The following is a 22,826-nucleotide window of genomic DNA, read 5'->3' as shown; positions in this document are numbered from 1 at the left end:
TTTTGTAAGTTAAACAGAATTGGTCTGAATCAATCCTTGGATCATGCCTCTAAAGAATACATGAGATACTTCATGAGCATCTTAGGGAGGATGGGTATGAAATTAGCATTTCTGAACTGCAAAGTAGAATAAAAAATTCAAGTGAATAAGTGCATATTCTGCCCACCTGCAGAAATGTGTTAGTAGACCTGCTTGTTTTAACCTTTTGTCATGTGCAAATGGGAGCATTAGATAATGTATACATGGACAAGTTACAAGAGAAGTGGAGGATCAATGTTTGGGTTTTTATCTAAATTGTTGTTAGTGCAATGAAATTATATATGAAAAACTGCATTGTTGTAAAATACCATTTAATATTACACAGTAAGTGCCTCATAGTGCAAAACTTTTGAAAGCATATGACAGATAAAATAATGTACAATTATTTTAAGAAAACCTATTGTGTAGTCATCTAAAAAAATTTCTCTGTATGCAGATACATTTACTGACTTTAATATATTGTAATAGGTGATAAAGAATTGATCCAGGAAGTTCTGTTTGATGCAGTTGTGAGTGCACCAATTGAAGCTTATTGGACCAGCCTAGCATTGAATAAATCAGAGTAAGCAGGCTTTGTGTCAACCTTATCTATCAGCCATGGGTGTATTTTTGACAGATATCTTGGTGAACTGGTGGCATGTCTAACAAATTCTGATATGCATGAAGATATTATTTTAACCATTTGATCCCAAATAGCACCAATTTCGAGTTCAGTCTTAAGTACTTATCTTGCAGTGTACATCACGATGATAAGTTGTAATTTCCACAATAAAACTAATGAAATTCTGTACTTGGTTGCTTGAGCAACATTCACACCTATGACTCGAAGCATAGACATACTATGGAGGTGTTGAATGGACTGGGAGCAAGATCTGGAATTCCTGCCCATCTCAGAATCACTGAATACCTGTGGCTATTAAATAGTTGGTATATAGCTATGCCACACCTTTTTATGCTATGACTTCCATATAAACCTTCTCTACAAATCCTACAAAATGTACTGTCTTTGACTTTTTAGTGATTTTTGGCCTAAACAGCATTTCTACACTGCATGTTTTTCAAAACCCACGTCCATAACTTAAAAACCAGTATTTAAAAATAAATCAACAAATAAGGGAACTATGCTTAAGATAATACTTCTCAAAAACTACAATACACTTGTACTTTCTTTGACCAGTAATATAGCTTTATCTTTTTACTATCTAAAAGCAATATCTTTGCCATTTCAGAAACTCTGACAAAGGAGTGGAAGTTGCCTTCCTTGGAACACGGACTGGACTATCTCGTATCAACCTGTTTGTGGGTCCAGAGCAGCTCACTAACCAGTAAGTAACAAAGCTGTGCTTGGCAGCCATATAAGAAAAGAAGGGAAAAAATGTTTATTTTTATGAAGCCCATCTACTGTTTCTTCAGATAGAACAAGTTAGAAAGATCTCATAGGATCCCTTAAATTCTTTGTTCAACTGGAACATTTGGAACAATGAACTATTTTACACGAGTAGCCCATGTGTTTACTTTCTCCACACACATGCTCCCAGCCTCACATCTTTATTCTTCAGAGTAGAATTATGAAAATACTACACCTGCAGATGATGATTTTTTTTTTTACTGCCCCACCTAAAAACAAGTACTTGTAGGCTTTTCCAGAGATTTTGCATCACTGTTGTGGAAAACATTTTCAGTGTAGAAATAAAACCAAGTGGCAGAAGTGGACTGAGTGTAAGAGTAATCAAGAGATCTCATTACATAATGAGGGTTTCCTATTTTGCTTGGAGAAGATGTAATCTAATGGAGGTATTATGCGTGCAAAAGAAAATATGCACTTGATATTTATGATAATATAATTTAATTTATTTAATATAAAATTATATGGTGCTTATCTGACCACAATTGCTGTTGTAGTTCAAGTAGCCTGACAGGTGAGATCAATAGCACTCCAATTTGTTACTGTCAGACAGCAAACCAGAACAGCTGTGTGGACACCATACTTTCTCCTGTCACTTGACACAACTTTTCCTCTGTTAACATTCCCTGAAATGATTGAGGAATAAAGTAGTTGTTTATTGAGGAATAATTATTGAGGAATAATGTAGTTGTCCACTACCACCCCTTACATAGTAATTGGAAAGTAGGCTGTAAAATCATTTCTTTTTTCACTACTTAAGAGCAAATACCAGTGGCAACAGACTATCAAATCTCCAGTGCATTTTCCACCTTGTATAGTTCACAGTTCTTACATTGTGCTAAAAGACAAAGGCCTTTTGGACTAAACATTTTTATTTGTACACATCAGTAAAAATGTTTTTAGTAGTACTTAGAGGTACTATTTTTCAGTACTTTTTCCATCTTTCACAACAAAAGTGATTGTAAGTGTGTCACAAATATTTATTAGTGGCTAAATTTAACCCTTTTGTTGAACGAACGGTATTAGAAGAATTGTTCCAAACCATTTCTTTTCCCTAAGAATTGCATTTTGTTTTTTTATTGTCTTTCAAAGCTAGAAACTACTGTGTGCCATGCAACAAATAACAAGTCTTTTCTGTCTCTCTTTTTTTCTCAAGAGACTTCCTGACAGCTGAAGATAAGGAGAACATTTTTAATGCTGACCATTTTCCACTCTGGTACAGAAGAGCTGCTGAGCAAATACCTGGGAGCTTTGTGTATTCAATCCCATTCAGCACAGGTCTGTCATTTTGTCATTCTCTAAATTCTGAGATACATATGATGCTGAAAGGATTCCAAGTATGTCAGTACTGAGTGGGCTCTGTAGCTAATCTCCAGTGTTAATCTGAAATGTGCATTGAAATCTGCAGCTACTTTACTGGCCCTTTGTCCAGGTGCATCTCTTACAGGGCTCCAAGGGGAACCCCAAGGTGTGGTGTAACACTTTGCTTTTAATATTTGCACAGGTTGAACTTACAGCCTGGTATTTTAAGCAAGACAAGTCCAACAGAACAAATGTTCACACTAATGAGAAGCCCAACCAAAAGTTGTCACCTTTGTTGCCATTTTAGCAGAGTCAAAACCTGATAATCATTTCAGTGTTTTAAGCTTGGTTGTGGGATGCTGGGGAATTTAAAATGGCAGTGCCTGTATGTTCTGTGCATACATATAGAACATGATGTTTACTACTTTATTTTCTGAGCACTAAATCCATGTGGACTGTTATTTCAAACCAGGGGAAAAAAGCTCAGTTGCCTCATTCTGCAATATGTTTTTTCAATTATTTTTACTTTTTTTTTTTTAATAAACCCTGCAGAAACTGCAAACAAGAGCAATGTAGTGACAGCCAGTACTGCTATTCAGCTTCTGGATGACAGGAAATCTCCAGTGGTTGCAGGTACAATTGTTGTAGTTTATTTGGTTTGTTATTTTTTAAAAAATCAGTTAAAGCATTTCTCACTTTTTTGGGTTAGCAGATATTTAATGTAGAAATATGATTTGAGAAGGTATCACATATAACCAGTTCTAATATTGCATCAACAAGCTTTGGGTTTGGTTGTTTGGTTTTTAGTTAATTGTAAAAGAGACAGGCAGGTGTTGCTTCCATTTCCCTAATAATTGTTTAATATTGAACATTAAAAATTGCTTGGGTCTTGTATTTTCTATCTAAGATAAAGACAAGGTCTTTAAACCTTCTAAATGCTAAAGCATATAAAAAAATTCTGTGATATCTACAAATGCATAATGTCATGAAACATAAGATTGGTGAATTTACAATCTGAAGCTCGTCAGTGTTTTTTTTTACTTCTGTAAACTTTAGAAACTGTGTGCTAGATGTTTTGTTTACAGTATGAAGCATTTTTAAGAATTTACTTTGAATAATTTTTCCTTTCTCTCTTGTATGGCTGCATGTTTTCAGTTGGGTTTTTTTTGTGGGAAGACCTCTTTGGATCTGTATAAACCTTTTTCCATGAAAGTATCACTCAGCCAGCAACAGCCATTCAGAGACAAACAAGTGTATGCATTATTCTTGTCCTCTTTAACTTGGAGATCACAAATGTGACTTGTCAGTCCTACTTTTTTTCTCTCAGAAAACTTTTAAGAAAGTACCTAGCATCTAGTTCAAGTTTTAGGTTTTGCTATAAGGGTGACAATATTCTGTTTTAAGCAAAATGGATTTGGAGGCAGAAACTGGAACAGTGGTAAATGGGAGAAGTTTGAAGTTTTTATTAGCCAGACTTGGGAGACTAAAGTAAGATTATGGGTAACATTTTCAAATACCTCCACTGGAGTTCAAATTTGACCAAAACGTCTCATTTTAATTTGTGTGAAGTAAGTACTCCTTATCCCCACTTGGTCTGAGTAGATTACAGAAAGCAGCAGGATGGGATACACATTTAATGTTAAATCACTCTATTCCCTAGAGGGATTTGACTGAAAATAAAGCTGTGCCAGAATGTTGTTTATTACAGATCACTACAAGAGTTTAAAACTGGCAGAGAGAAACTAGAACATTATTATAAAATGAAAACCTGAGTGAGACCTGCCCATGAGGGGGCAAAAAAAGGAACAAAACAATTTCTTAGTACAAAATCTGTAGTTTCTTCTATTTTCCTACCTACACTAAGGCTTATTGCAAGTAGTGAATATTCAACTCTATAATATAGGCAGAAAATCCTAAAATCAGTGAGTCTGCAGACTGTTACTACAGAGAAATTGAGTGTTGCTGCTGTTTCACCATCTGTACCTACTAATACCAGTTCCCTGTCAGAATGTGTTTGCTTATTGGCAAAAAAACCATGTAATTTGTTTTTAAAATCCCTCCTGCCTCTCGCAATTGAGATTGTGATTTTATTTTTTTTTAACTTAAATGAATGCCAATTTCTATAGAAAGTGTGGAAGGAGAACATAAGGCTTTAATATATAAGTGTAGTAGCATCATATATATTTCTGTTTATACAGAGCTCAATTTAGTTGCTGGAGAGGAAGTAACAGTAGCACCGAATGCAGGGATTTTTTTAGATTTAAACACATTTATGGTCAAAACTACTGTAGTTGAGTGTTTTCTATGACCATGTCTTCTATTTCAAGTTTACATTGAAATTTTAAGCATCTTCAAAATATCCCTGTTACATTGTGACAGAGAATAAAAGATGGTGGGATTTTTTTTTTCTTCTCAGCATGACCTAAAAACAGGAGAATGACCCACTCCTAGTCCTGAAATTTCATGAGATTCCTTCAAGATTAGTATTCCTTAAAAATAAATTACTAAAGATACTACTCACCTAGACAGTTCTGAACAAGATATGGGGATGGAAACAAGCAAATAAGAGTCATCATGGTGCAAAGCAGGCTCTAAAAATTGAAAAAATGGTTCTTTCCTGAGATTTTGGGAGTGTTGAGAAAGTAAGTGAACCTTCATAACAGTATTTCCCTGTAGATGCATTTTAGTTCAAAAGCTGCAGTACAATACAGGACCTTAAAAGCCCTTCCTGTTGAAAGAGGCCATTGCTGTTCACAGAAAACCTGGAAATTATCCCCTTGGTATGTTTAATTAAAGATAACAGCACTGACATAATCTTCTTAGGGTAAAAATTTATTAAAGAATGCTGAAGAAAATGTCTGATGAAAATTGTCAAGTCCTCTTAACTTTTCTTCGTTGAACAAGCAGAACCTGGATTTCAAGCCTCATTGGAAACATCCATAGCAGTGCTGAGTAAAATACTCTGGACACTTATTCAGAAGAAGGAAAGATTAAATCATACACAGGCAAAGTCTTTAGCCTTACAGTCATTTGAAATTTAAAATTTGAAGGAGATGAGGAGAAATAGTCCATTTTTGTTTAATACAGGGCTGCTTAGAAAAACTGAAATTAAGCACAATTTTCCTTAATCCTTTTGTGCCTATTTTTGTGCAGCCCAGTTATTTACATGAATTGTTAAGGTTGGAATTGACCTCTTGAGATCATGTAGTCCAATCCTAGTGGAGTAAGATTTGAGAGAATCTTGAGCTAGAGCAGATTAACCAGAACTGTGTCCAGCCAGATCCTGAATGTCTCCACACATGGAGAGGCCTCACCCTCTCTGGGTGTGTTATATTAAATGTAACTAGATAGGAAAAACAGCTGGGGCTTTATTATTTTTGCCACCAATTGTTAAAAATGTAGAATTCAAGAAAAGTTTTGTTTCTATGGTACCAAAGTACGATGAAAGAGTACCTATTTATTTTCTACCAATTTTTTTTATATGATCAATTTTGTGTTGGACTTCCTAATTATCAAAGTTGAAATTAGAAAACACCGAGTCCTCCTTGCATGCATGCTCTTCTGTGGTATTTCAGTCAAAATCAAGTAATATTTTAATTTGTTCATTTTAAAAACATAAAAAGCTTTACCAATACGTGAGACCTGTAGTTTCTGAAATCGAGCAAGCCCTAACTAGAATAGTATATTAACAGAAGTTCACTGTAGCTAAATTAGTGAGAAATGAAACTACTCCCACTATGTGAAAATTTCTCTTATTCAGTGGAATTCTGAGGAGAAAAGAAATCTATGTTTTTCTTATGTACAGGCATGTTTACAGTCATTTTCTATCAAAGAGCAGTGATTGCCTGGGACGTGCATTCAAGCGTTGCCATAGCTCTGTGAATCTACCCTGACTCATTCTACTCTGCTGAAGCTGCATAAAAAGAGCAATTGCAGTAATTTCTGTTTGGACAGAAGAGAAAAATCTGGTTTTCTTCATAATTGCAAGATTTTTGATTGGTGTGTTTATTTTTCTTCTTTATGCTGCGTTCCTCGTACAGGTTGTGGCTGGAAAATCAGCTGCTCTCAGAATCTTCTGTGGCAAAAGTTACCAAAAGATTTGTGAGAATGCCAGGCTCACAAGGATTAGATTTTGCCCTTTATGAACATGTTGAATAATAGTAATACTTTTTTATGTAGTCTTTTCAAGAGAATACATCTATTAATTTCAGAATGATTAAAGATGGCCAGTTTTTTCCTCACAGATGTCACATTTTCTGCTGCCAAGCAGTAAAAGCTGAAACAAAAATGAGAGATACTTTCTACCACCCGTGATTCATAACTTTATACAGTGGCTTGTCTCTATGTGGGTGTCTGACAGAAGGTTGCAAGGAATCTGTCCTTAAATGCATGGCAGGTGCCTTTAATTCCATAGTAGATGCTGCCAAAGGTTGGGTTGCTCCCTATTCTTTGCCACACTAATGCTGTGAGACTAATAGAAATGATTTGTTTTGTAAGGGATTTCTTGGAAAGAAATATGCACTCATGGCTTAGTAGAATAAAAGAAACACCTGCTATTGATTTCTGCTAAAACCATAGATCATGCCTAAGTGTTATTTTATAGATATATAATTTATATTTAAATATGAACTCAAATATATTTAAAATATAATGAACAGGTCATTGTAGTCAAATGTGGGAGGTGTTACCGAAACTGAAGAAAAACCTCCTCTGTTCACTGAAAGTTTGATTTTAGATGCTTTTACCAAAAATACTTATTATGCAAACAAGGAATATTATATTTTATTCTGCCAAACAACTTGTTCCAAGTAATGCCAGGATACAGTATCTAACTTTCCAGTATTTAACTTCTCGAAGTTGATCTCTTATTTTTATAACCAGCCCATATACAAATTCAAGGTTTTTACTCCAAAGTCTGGTTAGAGAGAGATTTTTTACAGTGTCCTCATCCATCACCTTATTTGTTCTCTCTTTTATATAACTTTAAACCCCAACTTTATTATGGCAAAAAAATTCAGTTATTCCATGTTAAATATTCCTAGTCAGGATGCTAAAAGCCCTCAGGTATTTCAAATGACACAACTTGAATATTTAAGTCCTCCTTTTTTTTTCCTATCCATAAGCTAAGGAAGATGGTAATGATTTAATTCCATCACTGATTTGTTAAAATTGGCACTCAATTTTGAATGCCTCTATTCTGGCTAGTGGAAAGTGATCCTAATGGTCCTGCTGTTTAAGACATTTCAAGCTGTGCCTTGAGAACAGGAAAGATCCAAAGTCTCATATTACTTCTGAAGTACAAATCAGTCTCATTGAGACTGGTCACACTTCAGGTTTTTGTTCTTCCTGTTTAAATCAGCTTCTACAGAACAGCAATTTAAAAGGAAAATTTGTGAATATACCAGTTTTCAAGTAACTGAGGCTTCTGCTGATCTAGGCTCTAAGTAAGGAAGATTCTTTTATAATTTCATGGAGGACAATGGTCACATTGTATCTGAAAATCAGTGACTTTATGACACAAAAATTTTGCTCTTCACCCTGTGTTCCCTTTTTTTTTTTTAATGTGTTAATATTTGTATATACGTGACCTCAACACTACATTCAGGGGTTTTTTGAGTGAATTTAAATGGGGTTTGAATGTACATCTCTCCTTTAACAAGTTCCTAGAACATGTATTGAAAAACTGATTCCCAATTGCTTAATCAAAAGTAGTTTCAACTGTTGATATTTCTAGGAATGGCAGACACTGTAAATGTTTCACAAATGGTGAAATCTACTGTTGTTAGAGTGGCAAATAGAGTAAATGCATCTGCTCTGTAGTGCTTGGAATTTTTTTTCTATTCTTTCTCACATATATTGCTTTTGTATTAGTATATCATTAAGAACATTCAAGTAAATGTCACTGCCATACACAGTCCTTAAAATTTATGATGCCATCTATAAAATTGCATTTTAGTATGAAGGCCTAAGGGAAAATGAATATATCATCATAATGACACACCAACCAAATTTTTGAGGCATTCTAAAATAGATGTTTTCCTTGTCAGGCAAGACAGTGATTTACTTAATCTTTACTCCACATTATAAGCCACAGAAGATTATATTCAGCAGTAATGTTTAGCAAATCCCTCAAAATGTTTTTCATGCTTTGGTAGAAAACCACTACTTTATGTTTTTCCAGAATTTCTTGTTCATTTTGAATATTATCTTTGTGTTCACAAATCTAATATTAGTAATGTTTTCAGTTTTAGGAAAACTGAGATGTGTATTTGTATAGTCTAAATTAAAGAACTTGCAGGCTTAGGTTGGGAGCCATTACTTGGGAAAGATGGTTTGCAGGTAATGTGTGGAGAGAGAGAACCTGAAGTTAGCTAACATAGTCATAACCCTTCACACATTTGCATTCATTTCCATTTGTTCTCAATTTCACTTCACCACACAGAATTAGTGTGTGGAATAGCTGGATAACGGGGGGTTTAAAGATAGTTCTCTGCTAGTGTTAACTTGAGAATTTAACCTCTATCTAATTCTAGGACTTCCCTCACCACTTGCTCTTAGAGAATCCAGGACTCTGACAGATGAATTAGAACAGTATCCCACCATGTGTAGTGGCACCTGCTCTTTGCTTCTGCACTTCTGCTTTGCTTTTGGGATTTTTTGGTTGGTTGGTTGGGTTTTAGTACTATGTAATTTGTGGACGAGGAAGATCCTTGTGATCTAATAGCATTGAGATTCTAGGGGCATTTTGCTAAATAATTCTGATGCCAACAAAATAAATCCCTGATTGCAGAACAGTGCAGCAGATGAGCTGCTGGGTCCTTTGGAAAACTTCAAGTAATGCTGTGCAAGTATGAAGCTGCAATCACATAAATATGTTTGCATTACTACCAGTTTAAGTACTGGGATTGACTATTTCCCCCAGTAGACTATATTTCCAAATATTAACAGTGTTTTCTCATGTGTTGTATCTCGAAATGAGGATGAAGCCTTATGCAAAAAAAGTTGAACACGCAGTGTACATAGCCCTAAAACATGGGGGCATCCCTCTGCAATCAGCACGAGAGAGAAACCACAGCTTTCCTTGGAGATAGGTATGAAATATGTAGTTGTTGGTTTGTTTATTATTGGTTTTCTACTCCTTCTCCCCTCTTGTGGCTTACTGTGACTGATGCTGCGTGTTTCCCCCTTATCTGGGGGGAAACAGTTGCTTTCCAGGTGATGTGAGCTCAGGACATACCAAGACTCTCTTATGATTGTTATTACTATGCCAACTTTGGCAGAGTTCAAAGACCAAAGCTTTAAAAGCAGGCATCCTTTCTGGATGCTTAATTAAAACCTGTGTGTCCTTGTCTCCTGGGCAGCAAAGATAGATGGTTATTAGGTAATACTTGGTATTTTCCTGTTCATGTTGTTAATGATAGATAAGCCATGAATAGTGTCACTAAATGTGCTACTTTGATGTTCAAAAAGAGGGATCCAGAGTTTGTTTGGACATTGCATTTCTAGAGAATAATGAAGCTGAATTTTGCTTGACTTTTTTGAAGCTCTGAATGGGAAGACAAATATCGCAAGCAAGTATGCTTTAGTTTAAGCTTTGAGTATTTCTATATAGATATAGTCTCTAGAAATATAAATAAATGACCTATAGTAGGTCATTTTCTGTGAAGAACATTGTTCTATTGTAGTTTTTAATTTCTGTTCTGAAATGAAATTTTAGAAAGTCTCTTTTTCTGGAAACAAAGCAATATAGTGAACCTTTTATGAAGGACAGGAATACAACAGTATGTGTGCTTTCTCTGTCTTTTCAAATGCCTTGCAGAGTAGTGTGTCCTGATATTTTGTTGACTTTGAGGGGGAAGAGTGTTTTTCACAGAGATTAGAAAAAATTACTGTGCTTACTATAATACTCTCACGAGATTGCTGGAAGAACAATAAAGCTTTCTGGGGAACCTTTATCTGAAAAATAAATCTGTGCAGACAAATTATTTCAGTGGCAGATGTCCATTGCTAAGCTTTACAAATCAAGGGCAGTTCTATGGGGAATCCCTAGATTCAGTCTTCCACTTGTTGTAGTCAATAATTTTTATAGACAATAAATGGTGGCTTTTATCTTTGTTTATAAGTAGTCAAACATTCTGTTTACCAAAAAATAAATAATTTTACCTTTATTACTTTAAGCAATTGAATCAATACTTTTCTCTGCTCCATGTTTGTTATTAGCTTATCATCAGAAATAACTGGAATTTTTTAACTGCAAACCCTTTTGTAAATATCATATATAGTCTTACAAAACTTAAATGAAAAATTTCCCTGGGATTTTTGTTGGGTTGTTGTTTTTTGTTTTGTTGTTTGTTTTTTTTTTTCCTCTAGCAAACAGTGTGTTAGAAAGTATGGAATCAGATTTTACATGGATTGGTTTGCTCTATCCCTATAGCAGAGGGAACTGATGGAAATATGAAGTACTTTGCTTTCTGGCAGAACTCCACATCAATTTACAGCCATGTGTGTGCGTGAAATCCCCGAAATATCTTTAGTGTGACTTGGAATGAGTTTCTTCAAATGTTGCACCCTTCATTGCCTCTTCCTCATCTTTAACTCTTTGTTATTTGGGGGGGTTTTGTTGTTTGTTTTTTTGGTTTTTTTGGGTTTTTTTAAATGAATGATCTTACATAAAGGAAAACCTGAAAGGTTTTTGGTGATAGGACTCTCTTTTTAAGGACTAGGAAGATGTTCTGGGTTATTCCTGACTAGGAGATAGCAAGTCAATTCTTGTTTTTCCTTTGCTTAAAACTATCAGAAATGTGAACTGGTTTTTGCTGGAAGCTGCATTGCTGTGTCTGAGCCTTTAGAAACACTGTGGGTGAAACCTCTCTGGCAGTCAGAAGTTTATTAACTTTCATCTTAGAATCTGCAGTTTGACTGCAAGTGTGCTCATTTTAGGTTGTCACTGTAGAAAAGCACTGATTTGGCATGGCTCCAAACTCATTGGGCCATGGGCAATAAGATCCAATACTGCCTTACTTCAGTCTTCTCTATCTGAAAAGCTGTGTTTTGCTTTGTAAAATATTATGTCAATAAATGGATAAAAGAATAGAAAATGTAGATTTGTATATTTAAATGTCTTAGCTCTGAAAGTAGATTATTCATTAGGCTTTACCAAATATTTAGAAGGAAAAAAAGCAAATTTCAAGAGATCAAAAACCCTGAATACAAATATTCTGAATATTAAGATATTATAAAAAATGTAAATATTCTAAAAATCTTGTGCTGATGATGTCTCAGCTGAAGCAATGTGCCCAATGTAGGCTACCACATTTTAAACTAAATGTAGAAAAACTGAAAAGGTTTCAGGGAATGCAGGGAAGAAAAAAAAGTTTAGAGAATATGGCCTTGCAGGAAAAATTTGAAACAGCTTGGTTTATTTAGTTCAGGACAGAGAAGAATGAGCAGAGCCTAATAATAATATGAAGTACTTAGCAGTTAAAAAAAAAAAAAAAGAAAAGAAAAAAAAAGAAGAGACAGTAATTGATTGTTTTCAATGCCTGCTAGATTTAGATTAAGCCTGAGATGCTTAATTTTCTCTGGACATGAAAGTAACTACAGATGCAGGAATGAGCTTTAATATTTAGGTTGCAATTATTACTAAGTAGATAAGAGCAAGGGTTACATGACTCCTGCCATACAGCCCATTACTCAGTTCAGGCTGTTATTAGAACAGCTACAGAGCTTCATCTTGGAATCCATCTGTTGGAAGGACAGAGCAGGGCTCTGAATGCCATGACACAGCGTCCCTTTGCCCTTGTTACAGACTGTTACTTGGACATTTTCCTCAAGATTGTAAACATTCTTGATTTCTGCATTAGCTTCCTAGGGAGGTCTTTATCCCTGTCATTGGAGAGAGTTAGAAACACATTAGACATCTGTCATGAATAGCCTGAAATGTGTTTTATCTTGTCTTGGAAAAGGTAAATGGAGCTGCTGATCTGTGTTGGTTGCCTTAGAATAATTTCCAAGAATTATTAAAAAAATGCTTCTGCACATTCAAAATATTCTTTCAGTTCTAAACCTCTATTATTCAAATGGCTTTGGCTCCAATTTCCTCTGATGGCAAAACAGTTCTGCAGAGAGTGAAGGTGGACCCTTGAGTGAATTCAGCTGAATGTTCTCTCTGTGAAAAAGAACATGTAAACATGCAACTATATTGTCCTCATAATGAAGGGCAGCACTGTGATGGGGGGCTGCATCTGCACTCATGGTATTTGCAAAATGGAATGCTTGTGTGTGGATTTGGGAATAACATCAGAAATGTCTGTAGCAAGCACATATGCCAGCAGGATATCAGGTAGTCTCCTCATATCCGTGTACTCCTTTCAGTGCTTGCATGCAAAGCTTTCTTCTTTCTTCAGAATTTTCTCAGCTCTCTTTAATTCTAAGTAATTCGGAAATTATATGTGATAGTTAACAAGGTACTTCCTATTTTCTAGGTTAGGTGATGGATGTTATGTTTAATTGTGGCCTTCTAGGGCAGATTGGAAGGTTGAAAACACGTTTTTGGAAATGCTTTTAACACGTTTACATTATCAGTGCCAGTGTACAGACTGGCTGGTTTGAAAACTGATTGTCAGTTGTACAGATCTTAAAAAAGATAGTAATTTGTAGCTATTTTCTATTTTCCCTTGCAGAAGGGTCATTCCTGTTGGGCACTGACTGTAGCTGCCCCACAAGTTGTATCTTGGTCTAATACTGCATCAAGAGCTAGCAAAGGATAGTGGAATACTTTAAAGTGCCTATATCAAGATTTTGTTACCTCAAACACTTGGCCTTAAATGAATATTTTAAAGTGCCTATATCAAGATTTCATTACCTCAAATGCTTGGCCTTAAATCATCAGTCAGTCAGTCATGGCTGGGCTTCGCAAATGAAGATTTGGCCTTAAATAGTGGCTTCAGAATATACATACACAAAATATAGATAAACTTACATTGTTTTATATGAAGTATTAGCAGGTATTCCAAGGAATATATATGTTTACCTTATAAAAAAGTATTGGGGAAAAAAAATGAAAAAACCCCAGCGATTACTATTAAATCAATCCTGTTTAGACTCCAGGCTTTTTAGCTGAAGCGAGGGCTTTATTTTCAAGAAACCAAAGACAGAAGTAACTCAAGCCAACGAGCTATCAAATGGCTCTTTTTCCTCTGGAGTCCCGTGCTGTCTGACCGGGGCCAAATGTTCTTTGTGGTATTTGGCGGTGATTGCAGCGTAAGCACAGCCATAAACAGCAGCTGCCAGCATCATCAGACACACAATCCCGCAGACAACGCCGGTGATGACGACGGTGGCGATGGCGTGGCGCAGGCTCACCGGCCTCGCCTTGGCTTTGGGCTCGCAGCCGGCGCGGCCGCTGTCGCCGTGCTCGCCGTGGGGGCCGTGCTTCGGGGAGCTGCGGTGCTCCCAGCTGTGGTGGTGAGTGCTGGCCAGGTGGGCATGAGCCGTCCTTAGGGGGCACGCCCCGAACAGCTCGTAGGGAACCTTGAGGAGGTCCTTTCCCTTCCGAATCCCCGGCGCCGCGCAGACGATGCCGTCGCTTATTCCTCCTGGAAAAAAAAAAGAAACCCCAAATGGAATTAATTATGATGTTAAGATTTGATGGTTTCTGAATTATCTTAAGGTAAAAATAACAGAAACCTGAAGTAAATTTGTTATCAGCTTCGATTTCGTACTTTTAAAGATTTGTAACTATATTTTAAAGACCTGTTACCCTGCTCAAATGTTAAATTTCATGATTGCTTAGAACCAGCTTCCACTCTCTTCCAGAGGATGTTTTTAGTATAATGGGCAGTGAAGTAGGAAGCCACAGTCCTGGTCAATCACACAGTTGTTCCTCAGCATTTTTCAGTTTGGTCAATGGTGAGATTACTTTAACACTCATATAAGAGAATATTTTCAAGAAGCAGTTAATCAGGAATTATCTGTGATTTTATGGGTGTAAAAGTGAAAAAAAAACCAATAGTGGTAGAAAATTAAGAACTAAGTCATAAAAGAAAACAAAGAGGTGTTGTTAACAGCAAATTCGGCTCACTGAAATTCAAGCCATTGTTTCTTTTTATAGAGAGAAATGGAAACAGTATATTTAGAAATTATTTCCCACTTGATTGAAATAGTCATTGTTCTGACATCATATGCTAACCATAACAAGGCAAAGAGAAAGTTCAGTAGGTTGTATGGATACATGAGAAATTTTTTGAAGCAAGACTCGTGGTAGGAAAATGTACAGAGATATAATGAGTTAAGATTAATCAACCTATTACCCTGCTCAAATGTTAAATTTCATGATTGCTTAGAGCCAGCTTCCACTCTCTCCCAGAGGATGTTTTTAGTATAATGGGCAGTGAAGTAGGAAGCCACAGTCCTGGTCAATCACACAGTTGTTCCTCAGCATGTGGCGTGTGGGTCTCAGGTCTCTAATTGATCAATACACGTGGCTTTAGAAGTGTAGTGGGTCAAGGAGTCCACAAAGCCAAAAACAATGTTTGCATATTTTTTAAAATTAACTGATCAAATTAACTGAATTTTCTTTCTGTTCTCTATCCAAACAATGCACCTTCCAGCTAAAGCCAGGCATAGAAATTTTCATCCTGAAAAGACTTTGAGAAAGTAGAGAACACAGATGGACCCAAACTGAAATCTGGAGACTGCTCCACAAATATTGGTAATATTCCAAGGCAGATCTGAGCGTAGCAGGTCTCTTGACCTTTAATAGCCAAACCAAAACATGGTTCTAGATACCTCCAACGTGCTAGTTTGAGTGTGGATATAGATAAATAGTCCAAATCCTGCAACTGCAAGTCTTTAAAACTGGGCTTCCTTTAAAACTTGTTGATAAAATGAATTTGTAAGTTCCATGTCACTGAATTTAATTAATCTGTCAGTGTTCAGAAAGATGGAAGGGCATCACTGAATTTCTAAACAACACTGGTTTTTGAAATAAGTTTATTATTATTTATGCTGCTTGCAGAGTAATTAAGATAATCTGATATGTTTATCTTGGATCATTACATTCTTCTGCACAGAGAAGTCAACCCCTGCTGAATTCTTTTGTAGGGAATAGTTCCAGCATAATAAAAATAAATCCCTGCGATAATGTAATATTTTACCAATCAAAAACATTAAGATTTTAACACTTAGAGGAGTTTAGCCTTTTCTCTTTTCTGGAAGGTTGCTTATGGCAGTGAATTTACCTCATCCAAAGATTACTCCAGTATTAATTTTGTCAATGCACAGCCAGTACAGTTTTCCAGTTGGCCTGTAGAGTTCTGATCCCTGAAAATGGTATTCCATTCAGTCACAGGCCACATGGACCACTTTCATATATGCAGTGTTGCAACCTGCTCCGTGTCACTTCCATGTACAGACAGGTAATCAGCAGTTTGGTCACATGCAAGCCTCAAAGCCTCATTTAGAAAAAAAGAAAATTGCCCTGCTGTTCTGAATTCTCAGTCTGAACATACCTCCTGGAAGAAATAAATTACTTTCTTTTAATACTTAATTCCTTTAGAATTAAATCATATTATCTTTTTTACAGCATAACTCATGAATATATTTAAAAGCAGGTGCGAGCAAAATATGACTGCTTCTATTTATAAAATTCACTTTTCCCTATGTGATACCATTACACATTTCTGTCAGGAAATTGCCAACGAATTTAGTACCTCTTCTAGTTAGCAAAAAATTAAGGAGCAACACTAGGTATTCTTACAATATTATAGAACTACTAAGTGATAATTGATAGAGGAACTAGAATCCTGAGTTCTCCAGAGTTTAATTGGCACTGATATCTGTCTTGATGTTTACCATTATGCAACAACTAAAAAGCTTTTAAACAGTAGGTTAGTTTCTAGCAAAAATATATTGGTAGAATTAAAGCAAATGTATGTGCACGAGTATATTTGTTATACATAAAGATATGGATCTAAATGCATGCACACACTGCACGTTTGCAGAACATATCTGTACACACTGTATGGTTGTGTGGGTGTACTTTCTCTCTTTCTCTGTGTGCTAATATGAAGTTCTACCCTGATTCTAGTTTGCCACCTGTATTTGTGAAAGCACTTATATTCTGACCCATGCATAAGGATATATTTTAGTGTGTTTATTTGAGGGAGTGATTTAAGGTGTGGGGTAAATTGGTAAGCCATGGTACTGAAGATCAATTAGATGCTGGTTAAATGTTCTCATGTGCACTGTATGTAGTGAGAAAAATTCCTTACCTCTGTATAGAAAACTCTCCAGCCACAGTTTCAGGCCAAAGACATTACAATTACATTGCCAGGGATTATCTTTGAAGAGAACCACTTTCAGATTTGGAAGTGACTCCAACAGAACTCTTTCCATTTTCTGAAGTTTGTTATGCTTCAAAGAGAGCAGTGTTATATTCCCCGTGCTGTTTCCAAAAGTCTCGGGCAAACGTATAATGCTGTTGGACGACAAGTCCAGTTCTTTTAGGTGTGGGAGGAAACTGAAAGTCTTGTTTTCTATATAATGAATCAAATTTCTGGTTAGGTTTAGAACCTGCAGGTACCGTAATTTCTGGAAAGCACCAGGTGCCACACTTGAGAGAGAATTGTTAGACAAGTCTAAGATTTTGAGCAGCGGCATTCCAGTGAATGCATTTTGGTTGATTCTCCAGATGCGGTTATTCTGCAACTGTAGTATCTGAATTTCAGGAGGTAAACGAGGAGGGATTTCAGTAAATCCTCTGTTCTTGCAGTCTGCAGTCTTCGAAGCTGTATGGCACAGGCATTTGTCAGGGCATCCATGAGCTGCATGTGTTAACAAGATGACACTCAAAACGAAAAGCCAGTTGCCTGTATCAAATGTGAAAGATTTAAAATGAGTTTAAAGTGTTTGTCTTTTGGCAATATACGGGTCATAAACATGACCAGAAGATATACAGTTCCATAATAAACATTAATTTAGCTTAAAGAGCGTGTTTCTTTGCCAATACACGAGTAAATTGCAGTAGTATTGAAGTACTTTTATAATGCAGAATGAAGTTAGTGCTCCCATAGTCTTAAAATGAAACAATGGCTTTATCTTAAGTACAAATGGTTTTCAGGAGTATTTGCCATCAGTAGAGCGCTGATGTTCGAAGGGAATGTTACAGAGTTTCTAAAATTATTGAACTGAAATGTCTCTCTGCGGTAGTAACAAATTTAAGGCATCTTGTGTCAGAAGAATTACATGTAGAACTTGTATTTTTCTTTGGTTTTACAATCTTACTGCCTAAAAGAATTAAGTCAATGTAACATCAAAAAAATAACAAGCTTCAAAGACATTGCTATAAAAGCAATTAACAGTACTTTTCCAGCAATCCAGATTCTGTAAGTTTGTTCTTTAAAATATCTGTGTTTATGCTTTTTGCTTAAATTCCCTTATCTGAATACCAGCTGTACTTCCTACAGGCACAGGTTTCTAAACAACCAACAGACATTTGTCAACAAGCTTTTAAAAAGATAAATGAGTTGACAGGAGTACTTCATAGTATTTAGTATCTATAAGTATCTGCTGCTCTCTGATATTCAGGTTGCTTTAACTGAAAAAAACAATAGTTTTTACCTTTTATATCTTCCTAATGATCTTAACTTTGAAAACAAGGTGCCACTTAAAGCTATGTTCATGTACACAGCATGATTTTTTTTTTAAACAAGAATCAGATGGTGTTGAATAATTAGATTTTATTTGACTAGGGAAAGCCAGAATGATAAATCTGTTTGCAACATTGGTTTTGAGATTCCTCAAATAGCTTTTACTATTTATTATTTCAAAATGCAAAACATTTTAGTTTGTTGCCACTTGAAACCTCTGGAAATTAACGGACTTACTGCTTATTGACTTAGAGAGATAAAACCTTAATTACTGTCAGGGAATATCATATTAGTGGAATAACAGTGTATTATTATAGTATGAAATATGATAAATGTATAAATGAAAGTTTTATTTTGAGACTACAGTTTAAGGCACAAACTAGTCACTAATTTTCACTCAAAATTGTATTTACATTAAAATTATACATGATCTTCTGCAATACTGAATTCTTCATTGTGGAATTCATTTGAAAGAATTCAGCATTCCTGCAAGCAAGGTAAGCAATGCTTTCAGTTCATTACACTGTTCTGCAACAGTTGGCTTTGGAAACAGACACAGCATCCAGTGTAGAGTTAAAATAAACACTTGCTTAGCAATGAAATGCTTAGAGAAGAGAAAAATTACATTATTAATCCGAATGCTTCAGTATCTCACCTTTCATTCCGCTTTGCTTGCTCTTCCCCTGGCAGAGGATTCTGTCCAGATTTCTGATGTCGAACAGTAACAAACGCTGTCCTGATTCCCACTTCAAATCTGTCACGTGCTCATCCAGTTTCCTTTCCGTGGGTTTTTTTAGGTGATATCTCTGGCTTGTGTGGAAGTGCAATTACTTCCAGTCAGTTACTCCATCAGCCCTTATTCTTTTCTTTATCACAGTCTTCCACCCCATCCCCGCCACCCCGGCTTTTATGATTCTCAGAGACTTACTCTGCCTTAATCAGTCAACAAGCCATGCAAAGAGTGTCTGCCCAACTCTAACTGGACAGCTGTAACATACAAATAATGACCTGATAGCCTTGCCTTTTCAATTTATTTAATCTGCATCAAATGCAAAGCACAAAAATAAAGCTGCCTTCTAATATCCAGTATGCTTTCTGAATTCTGGTGGATTATTAGCTATGCTATGTCAATTTTTGCAAGATCAGATGACTCTGAATATGGATTCTGATTATCCTGGGCTGTTACTGGAGGCACTGGAGTGTATAATATCACTAGGAATAGACCTGTGGATTGATGACACAGTTTTGACAGTGCCCTTGTTTGCTCTTTTAAGCTTATTCATCTGACATCCATTAGTTGTGCTGACAGGATTTTATTGCATGGGAATGCAGAACTGGTGGCTCCTTCTGTAAAAATGGCACACACACTGCTATAGTCACCAAGAATATTAAATTTATTTTCCAAGATATTGGAAAGAAGCAACAGATGATACTTAAAATTGTGCTTTGTGTGTTCATGTGGTGCCTTGACTTGTCTCTTTGTTATTTCTTCAGTATAACTCATTCATGCTGTGCCATCTACAGCAATAAAAGGATAAATGACTTGTGACTATGAAGGAACTCAAAGGTGTTGAAAGGAATGAGAGATCTGGTATATAATTAAGTCTTTCCAGGCCATATGGTCACTCCATCTGTTAGTTGACCTATGGAGAGGGAAGTTTTTCAATCAAAAGCTTTCAGACCTATTCTTAAATGTAACATAGCTTTCTTGGATACAAATTCTGCTTTAGGTCCTTTTGAAAAGATCACACAAAGCTTACTTTCTAGGGCAAAATTTATATGCTGTAAGCAACGCTATGGAAGGAATTATAGAAAAGTCAGATCAGAAGGTCCAAACTGCTGCTTAACGCATCTGGTCTTTACCAGAGGTTATCCGGGGTCCTGTCAAGCTGTGACTTGGATATTTACTAGGCCAGTTGTATGCAACCTACTCCAATGTGTACTTGTCCTCAGCATTAATAATTTTGTCTTGCATCCAGTTAGAGGTTTCCTTGGAGCAGCTTGTGTCCCTCACCTCTTGTCCTGTCACTATGCATCCTTGTGAAGAAAGTAACCCCCTCTTCTCCACAGCTCCCTTTTAGTTACCAAAGGTTTGTGTGTAGCTCTCTGGCACCCTCGTTCACAAGGGAAAGCTGTGACTGTTATTATTGTATGCTTTGCTGAATTGTTTCTGACACCAGTCAAGAGACCCAAAGAGCAGTGAAGGAGAACATGGAAAAACTGGCATTCTATAAAGTAAACATGATTGTTCATCTTGAGGATCCCAGGATTACTGCTGTGAGTGGCAGACCATTACTACCCTTGACACTCTTGATGAATGACACATCATCGTGATACAGGATAAAGGCTGAGATTCAGTGCAGAGGAATACTGTAGATGTAGATAACCTGGTATCACAGTCATACTGATTAACCCCAACTTTACAAAGAGAGAGGGAAAGATGCTTGAAGATCATCTGTACCATACTTTAAATAATGTCAGGTTAATGTAAAAAGCTTTTCTAACAAACATGTTAACAGACTTGTCTTAAATAGTACCAGTGAATCATTTTAGCAAAGACAGAACTAAATGTAAAAAGGACTATTATAAAATATCAATGTCCTTAGAAGTTGTAGCCTTGCTAGCTATGAATACTCTTTCAAATAACAAAGTTAGGTCAGGTACTTGTTGCTTGAGATGACACCCCTCTCTCTTGGAATAACTCATCCCTTGTATCAGTGACATCTCTTTTCATGACTTTTGATTATGTTGCAGGAAGTACTAACTATTATGTTCTTTTTTTCCTAGTCTGATAAGACTAATTCATACTTTTAAATTCCCTTTGGTATATGAAATTTTATTTGACTCATTAATTCAAAGGGTTTATTTTTTAAGTTATTTTTCAATCTTAACTAATGTTTCCTGACCAGGTGGGTTTACAAGCTCCCACAGTAGTATATTTCATCTAACAGTGAGCTTAAAGAATGTCTCTTAACTGCCTCTCCTATTTTAGGTAAATCTTTGCAAATAAAATTGTATTATTTTTAGCATGTGCCATATTAAAGAGTTCTTCATAGGATAAGGTCACTGAAAGTTAAGCACTGTGGGAGGTTCAGTTCCAGCAATAATGCAGAGGTTGTTTTGTTTACTCAAAATCGTGGTATAAGAAGTTATTACTTTTTTGAAAATCTTCATACTGGGTTCAGATTTGGAAACATATGATTAAATCTGTCAATTTGCTTTTCATGTAGATGTGGCTATTTTTTCCTTGTATTGAGAACTCTGAATGCACATGTTTTGTAAACAGAAATTTCCCCAACCTATAATCCACGTCCTATTCCCATTTATTAGCAATAATACTTTGGTTGTGACGGAGAAGTCTGATGTGGTGAAAATTATAGCTGTGTCACAGGTAGAGACTTGCCAGCAACAGAATAACCATGAAATGTGCTCTACTTCTGGCCTTTTGAACCACCAGCAGGATTCTTTTCAGTTGTCTGATGTGGTGCAGCAACTGTGTTATTGTAACTTCTTAAATTAGCTTGTGCCTTGTTGTAGCAAGGTATGTTTCCCATTGCAGAGCGAGACAGCGATGAACTAATATCTGATCCCTGTTGGCTGGTGGGGGCAGTTCTGTCTTTGCTTTGCCAGCAAACTCTTTGTTGCAGCAATTACTGCCATCTGCTTCAAGGGAGTCCTATGTGTAAGAATCATCTCTTTTACAGAAGAACATTATGTTAATTAAACTGTAGCAGAAAGGAAACAATTTAAATATTTCAAATATTTAAAAGCTACAGGATTCGAATTCCACTGCATTGTATTTCGAGTCCAGGCAGACATGATTACATTAAAAAATGTTCCCAAGACCACAGCAGACAATTCCTATACATACTCTTTATTAGATTTACTTTCCTTATAGTGGAAAATAGTATAGCATAGTATAGCTTTGGAGTGGGAAGGATTTAAAACTGAGATACTTTCAGGGAAACCGCATGTGCTTTCCCCTTAGTAACATGTGTCTCCAGATTGGTAAAACATCCAAACTCTTGCTGAAGACCTTAAATAAAAATTTGGGCAATGCAGACTCATCTTCATTTTGGTTCAGGCCAAAAAAAAAATTAATATTTGTTAGTGAAACAACCCATACCTCTGTTGCTAAAAGTCTTCCCCTTTAACTGGCACTTAAAAAAATACAGTAGTTGAAAGAGCTTATCCTTTCCCAGCTGAGTCAGAATGCTGTGAAAACAAAGATGACAGGACAGAAGAAACCCATGAGTCCCTCATGCTTTTATTTCTACAAGGGCTGTCCTTGTACTCTAAGAGCTCAGGACCCTTTCAACTTTTTCCTGGCAGGGTACTAGGTTTTCAAAAGTTGACAAAACATAGAGGAAAGCCCTGGATCCTGGTTTGGCCTGCCTTTCACAGAAGAAGTATAAGCCAATGGATCAAAC

The 22,826-nt window shown here is 36.2% G+C and overlaps 2 protein-coding genes across 2 annotated transcripts in view; one reads left to right on the top strand and one right to left on the bottom strand.

Annotated features, from left to right (window-relative positions):
- CACNA2D3 (calcium voltage-gated channel auxiliary subunit alpha2delta 3) overlaps window positions 1-22,826 on the top strand; it is a 407,078-nt gene that overhangs the window by 325,329 nt on the left and 58,923 nt on the right. The window contains exons 24-27 of the mRNA XM_027728083.2: window positions 508-601; window positions 1,269-1,364; window positions 2,601-2,722; window positions 3,299-3,379. Of these exons, the coding sequence (XP_027583884.1) occupies window positions 508-601; window positions 1,269-1,364; window positions 2,601-2,722; window positions 3,299-3,379 (393 nt within the window). The remainder of the gene's footprint in view (window positions 1-507; window positions 602-1,268; window positions 1,365-2,600; window positions 2,723-3,298; window positions 3,380-22,826) is intronic.
- Window positions 13,910-19,058, bottom strand: LRTM1 (leucine rich repeats and transmembrane domains 1). The gene is made up of 3 exons (XM_027729606.1): window positions 19,052-19,058; window positions 17,020-17,616; window positions 13,910-14,343 (listed from the first exon to the last, which is right to left on the bottom strand). Exons 1-3 carry the CDS (start codon window positions 19,056-19,058, stop codon window positions 13,910-13,912), a joined length of 1,038 nt encoding a protein of 345 aa, XP_027585407.1.

The sequence above is a fragment of the Pipra filicauda genome, unplaced genomic scaffold (assembly GCF_003945595.2).
Source record: "Pipra filicauda isolate LSUMZ 115617 unplaced genomic scaffold, ASM394559v2 scaffold103_size3290846_pilon, whole genome shotgun sequence".
NCBI lineage: Eukaryota > Metazoa > Chordata > Aves > Passeriformes > Pipridae > Pipra > Pipra filicauda.
Note: the sequence above shows the minus strand (reverse complement) of the source record. Positions and strands in the feature narration are given on the sequence as shown.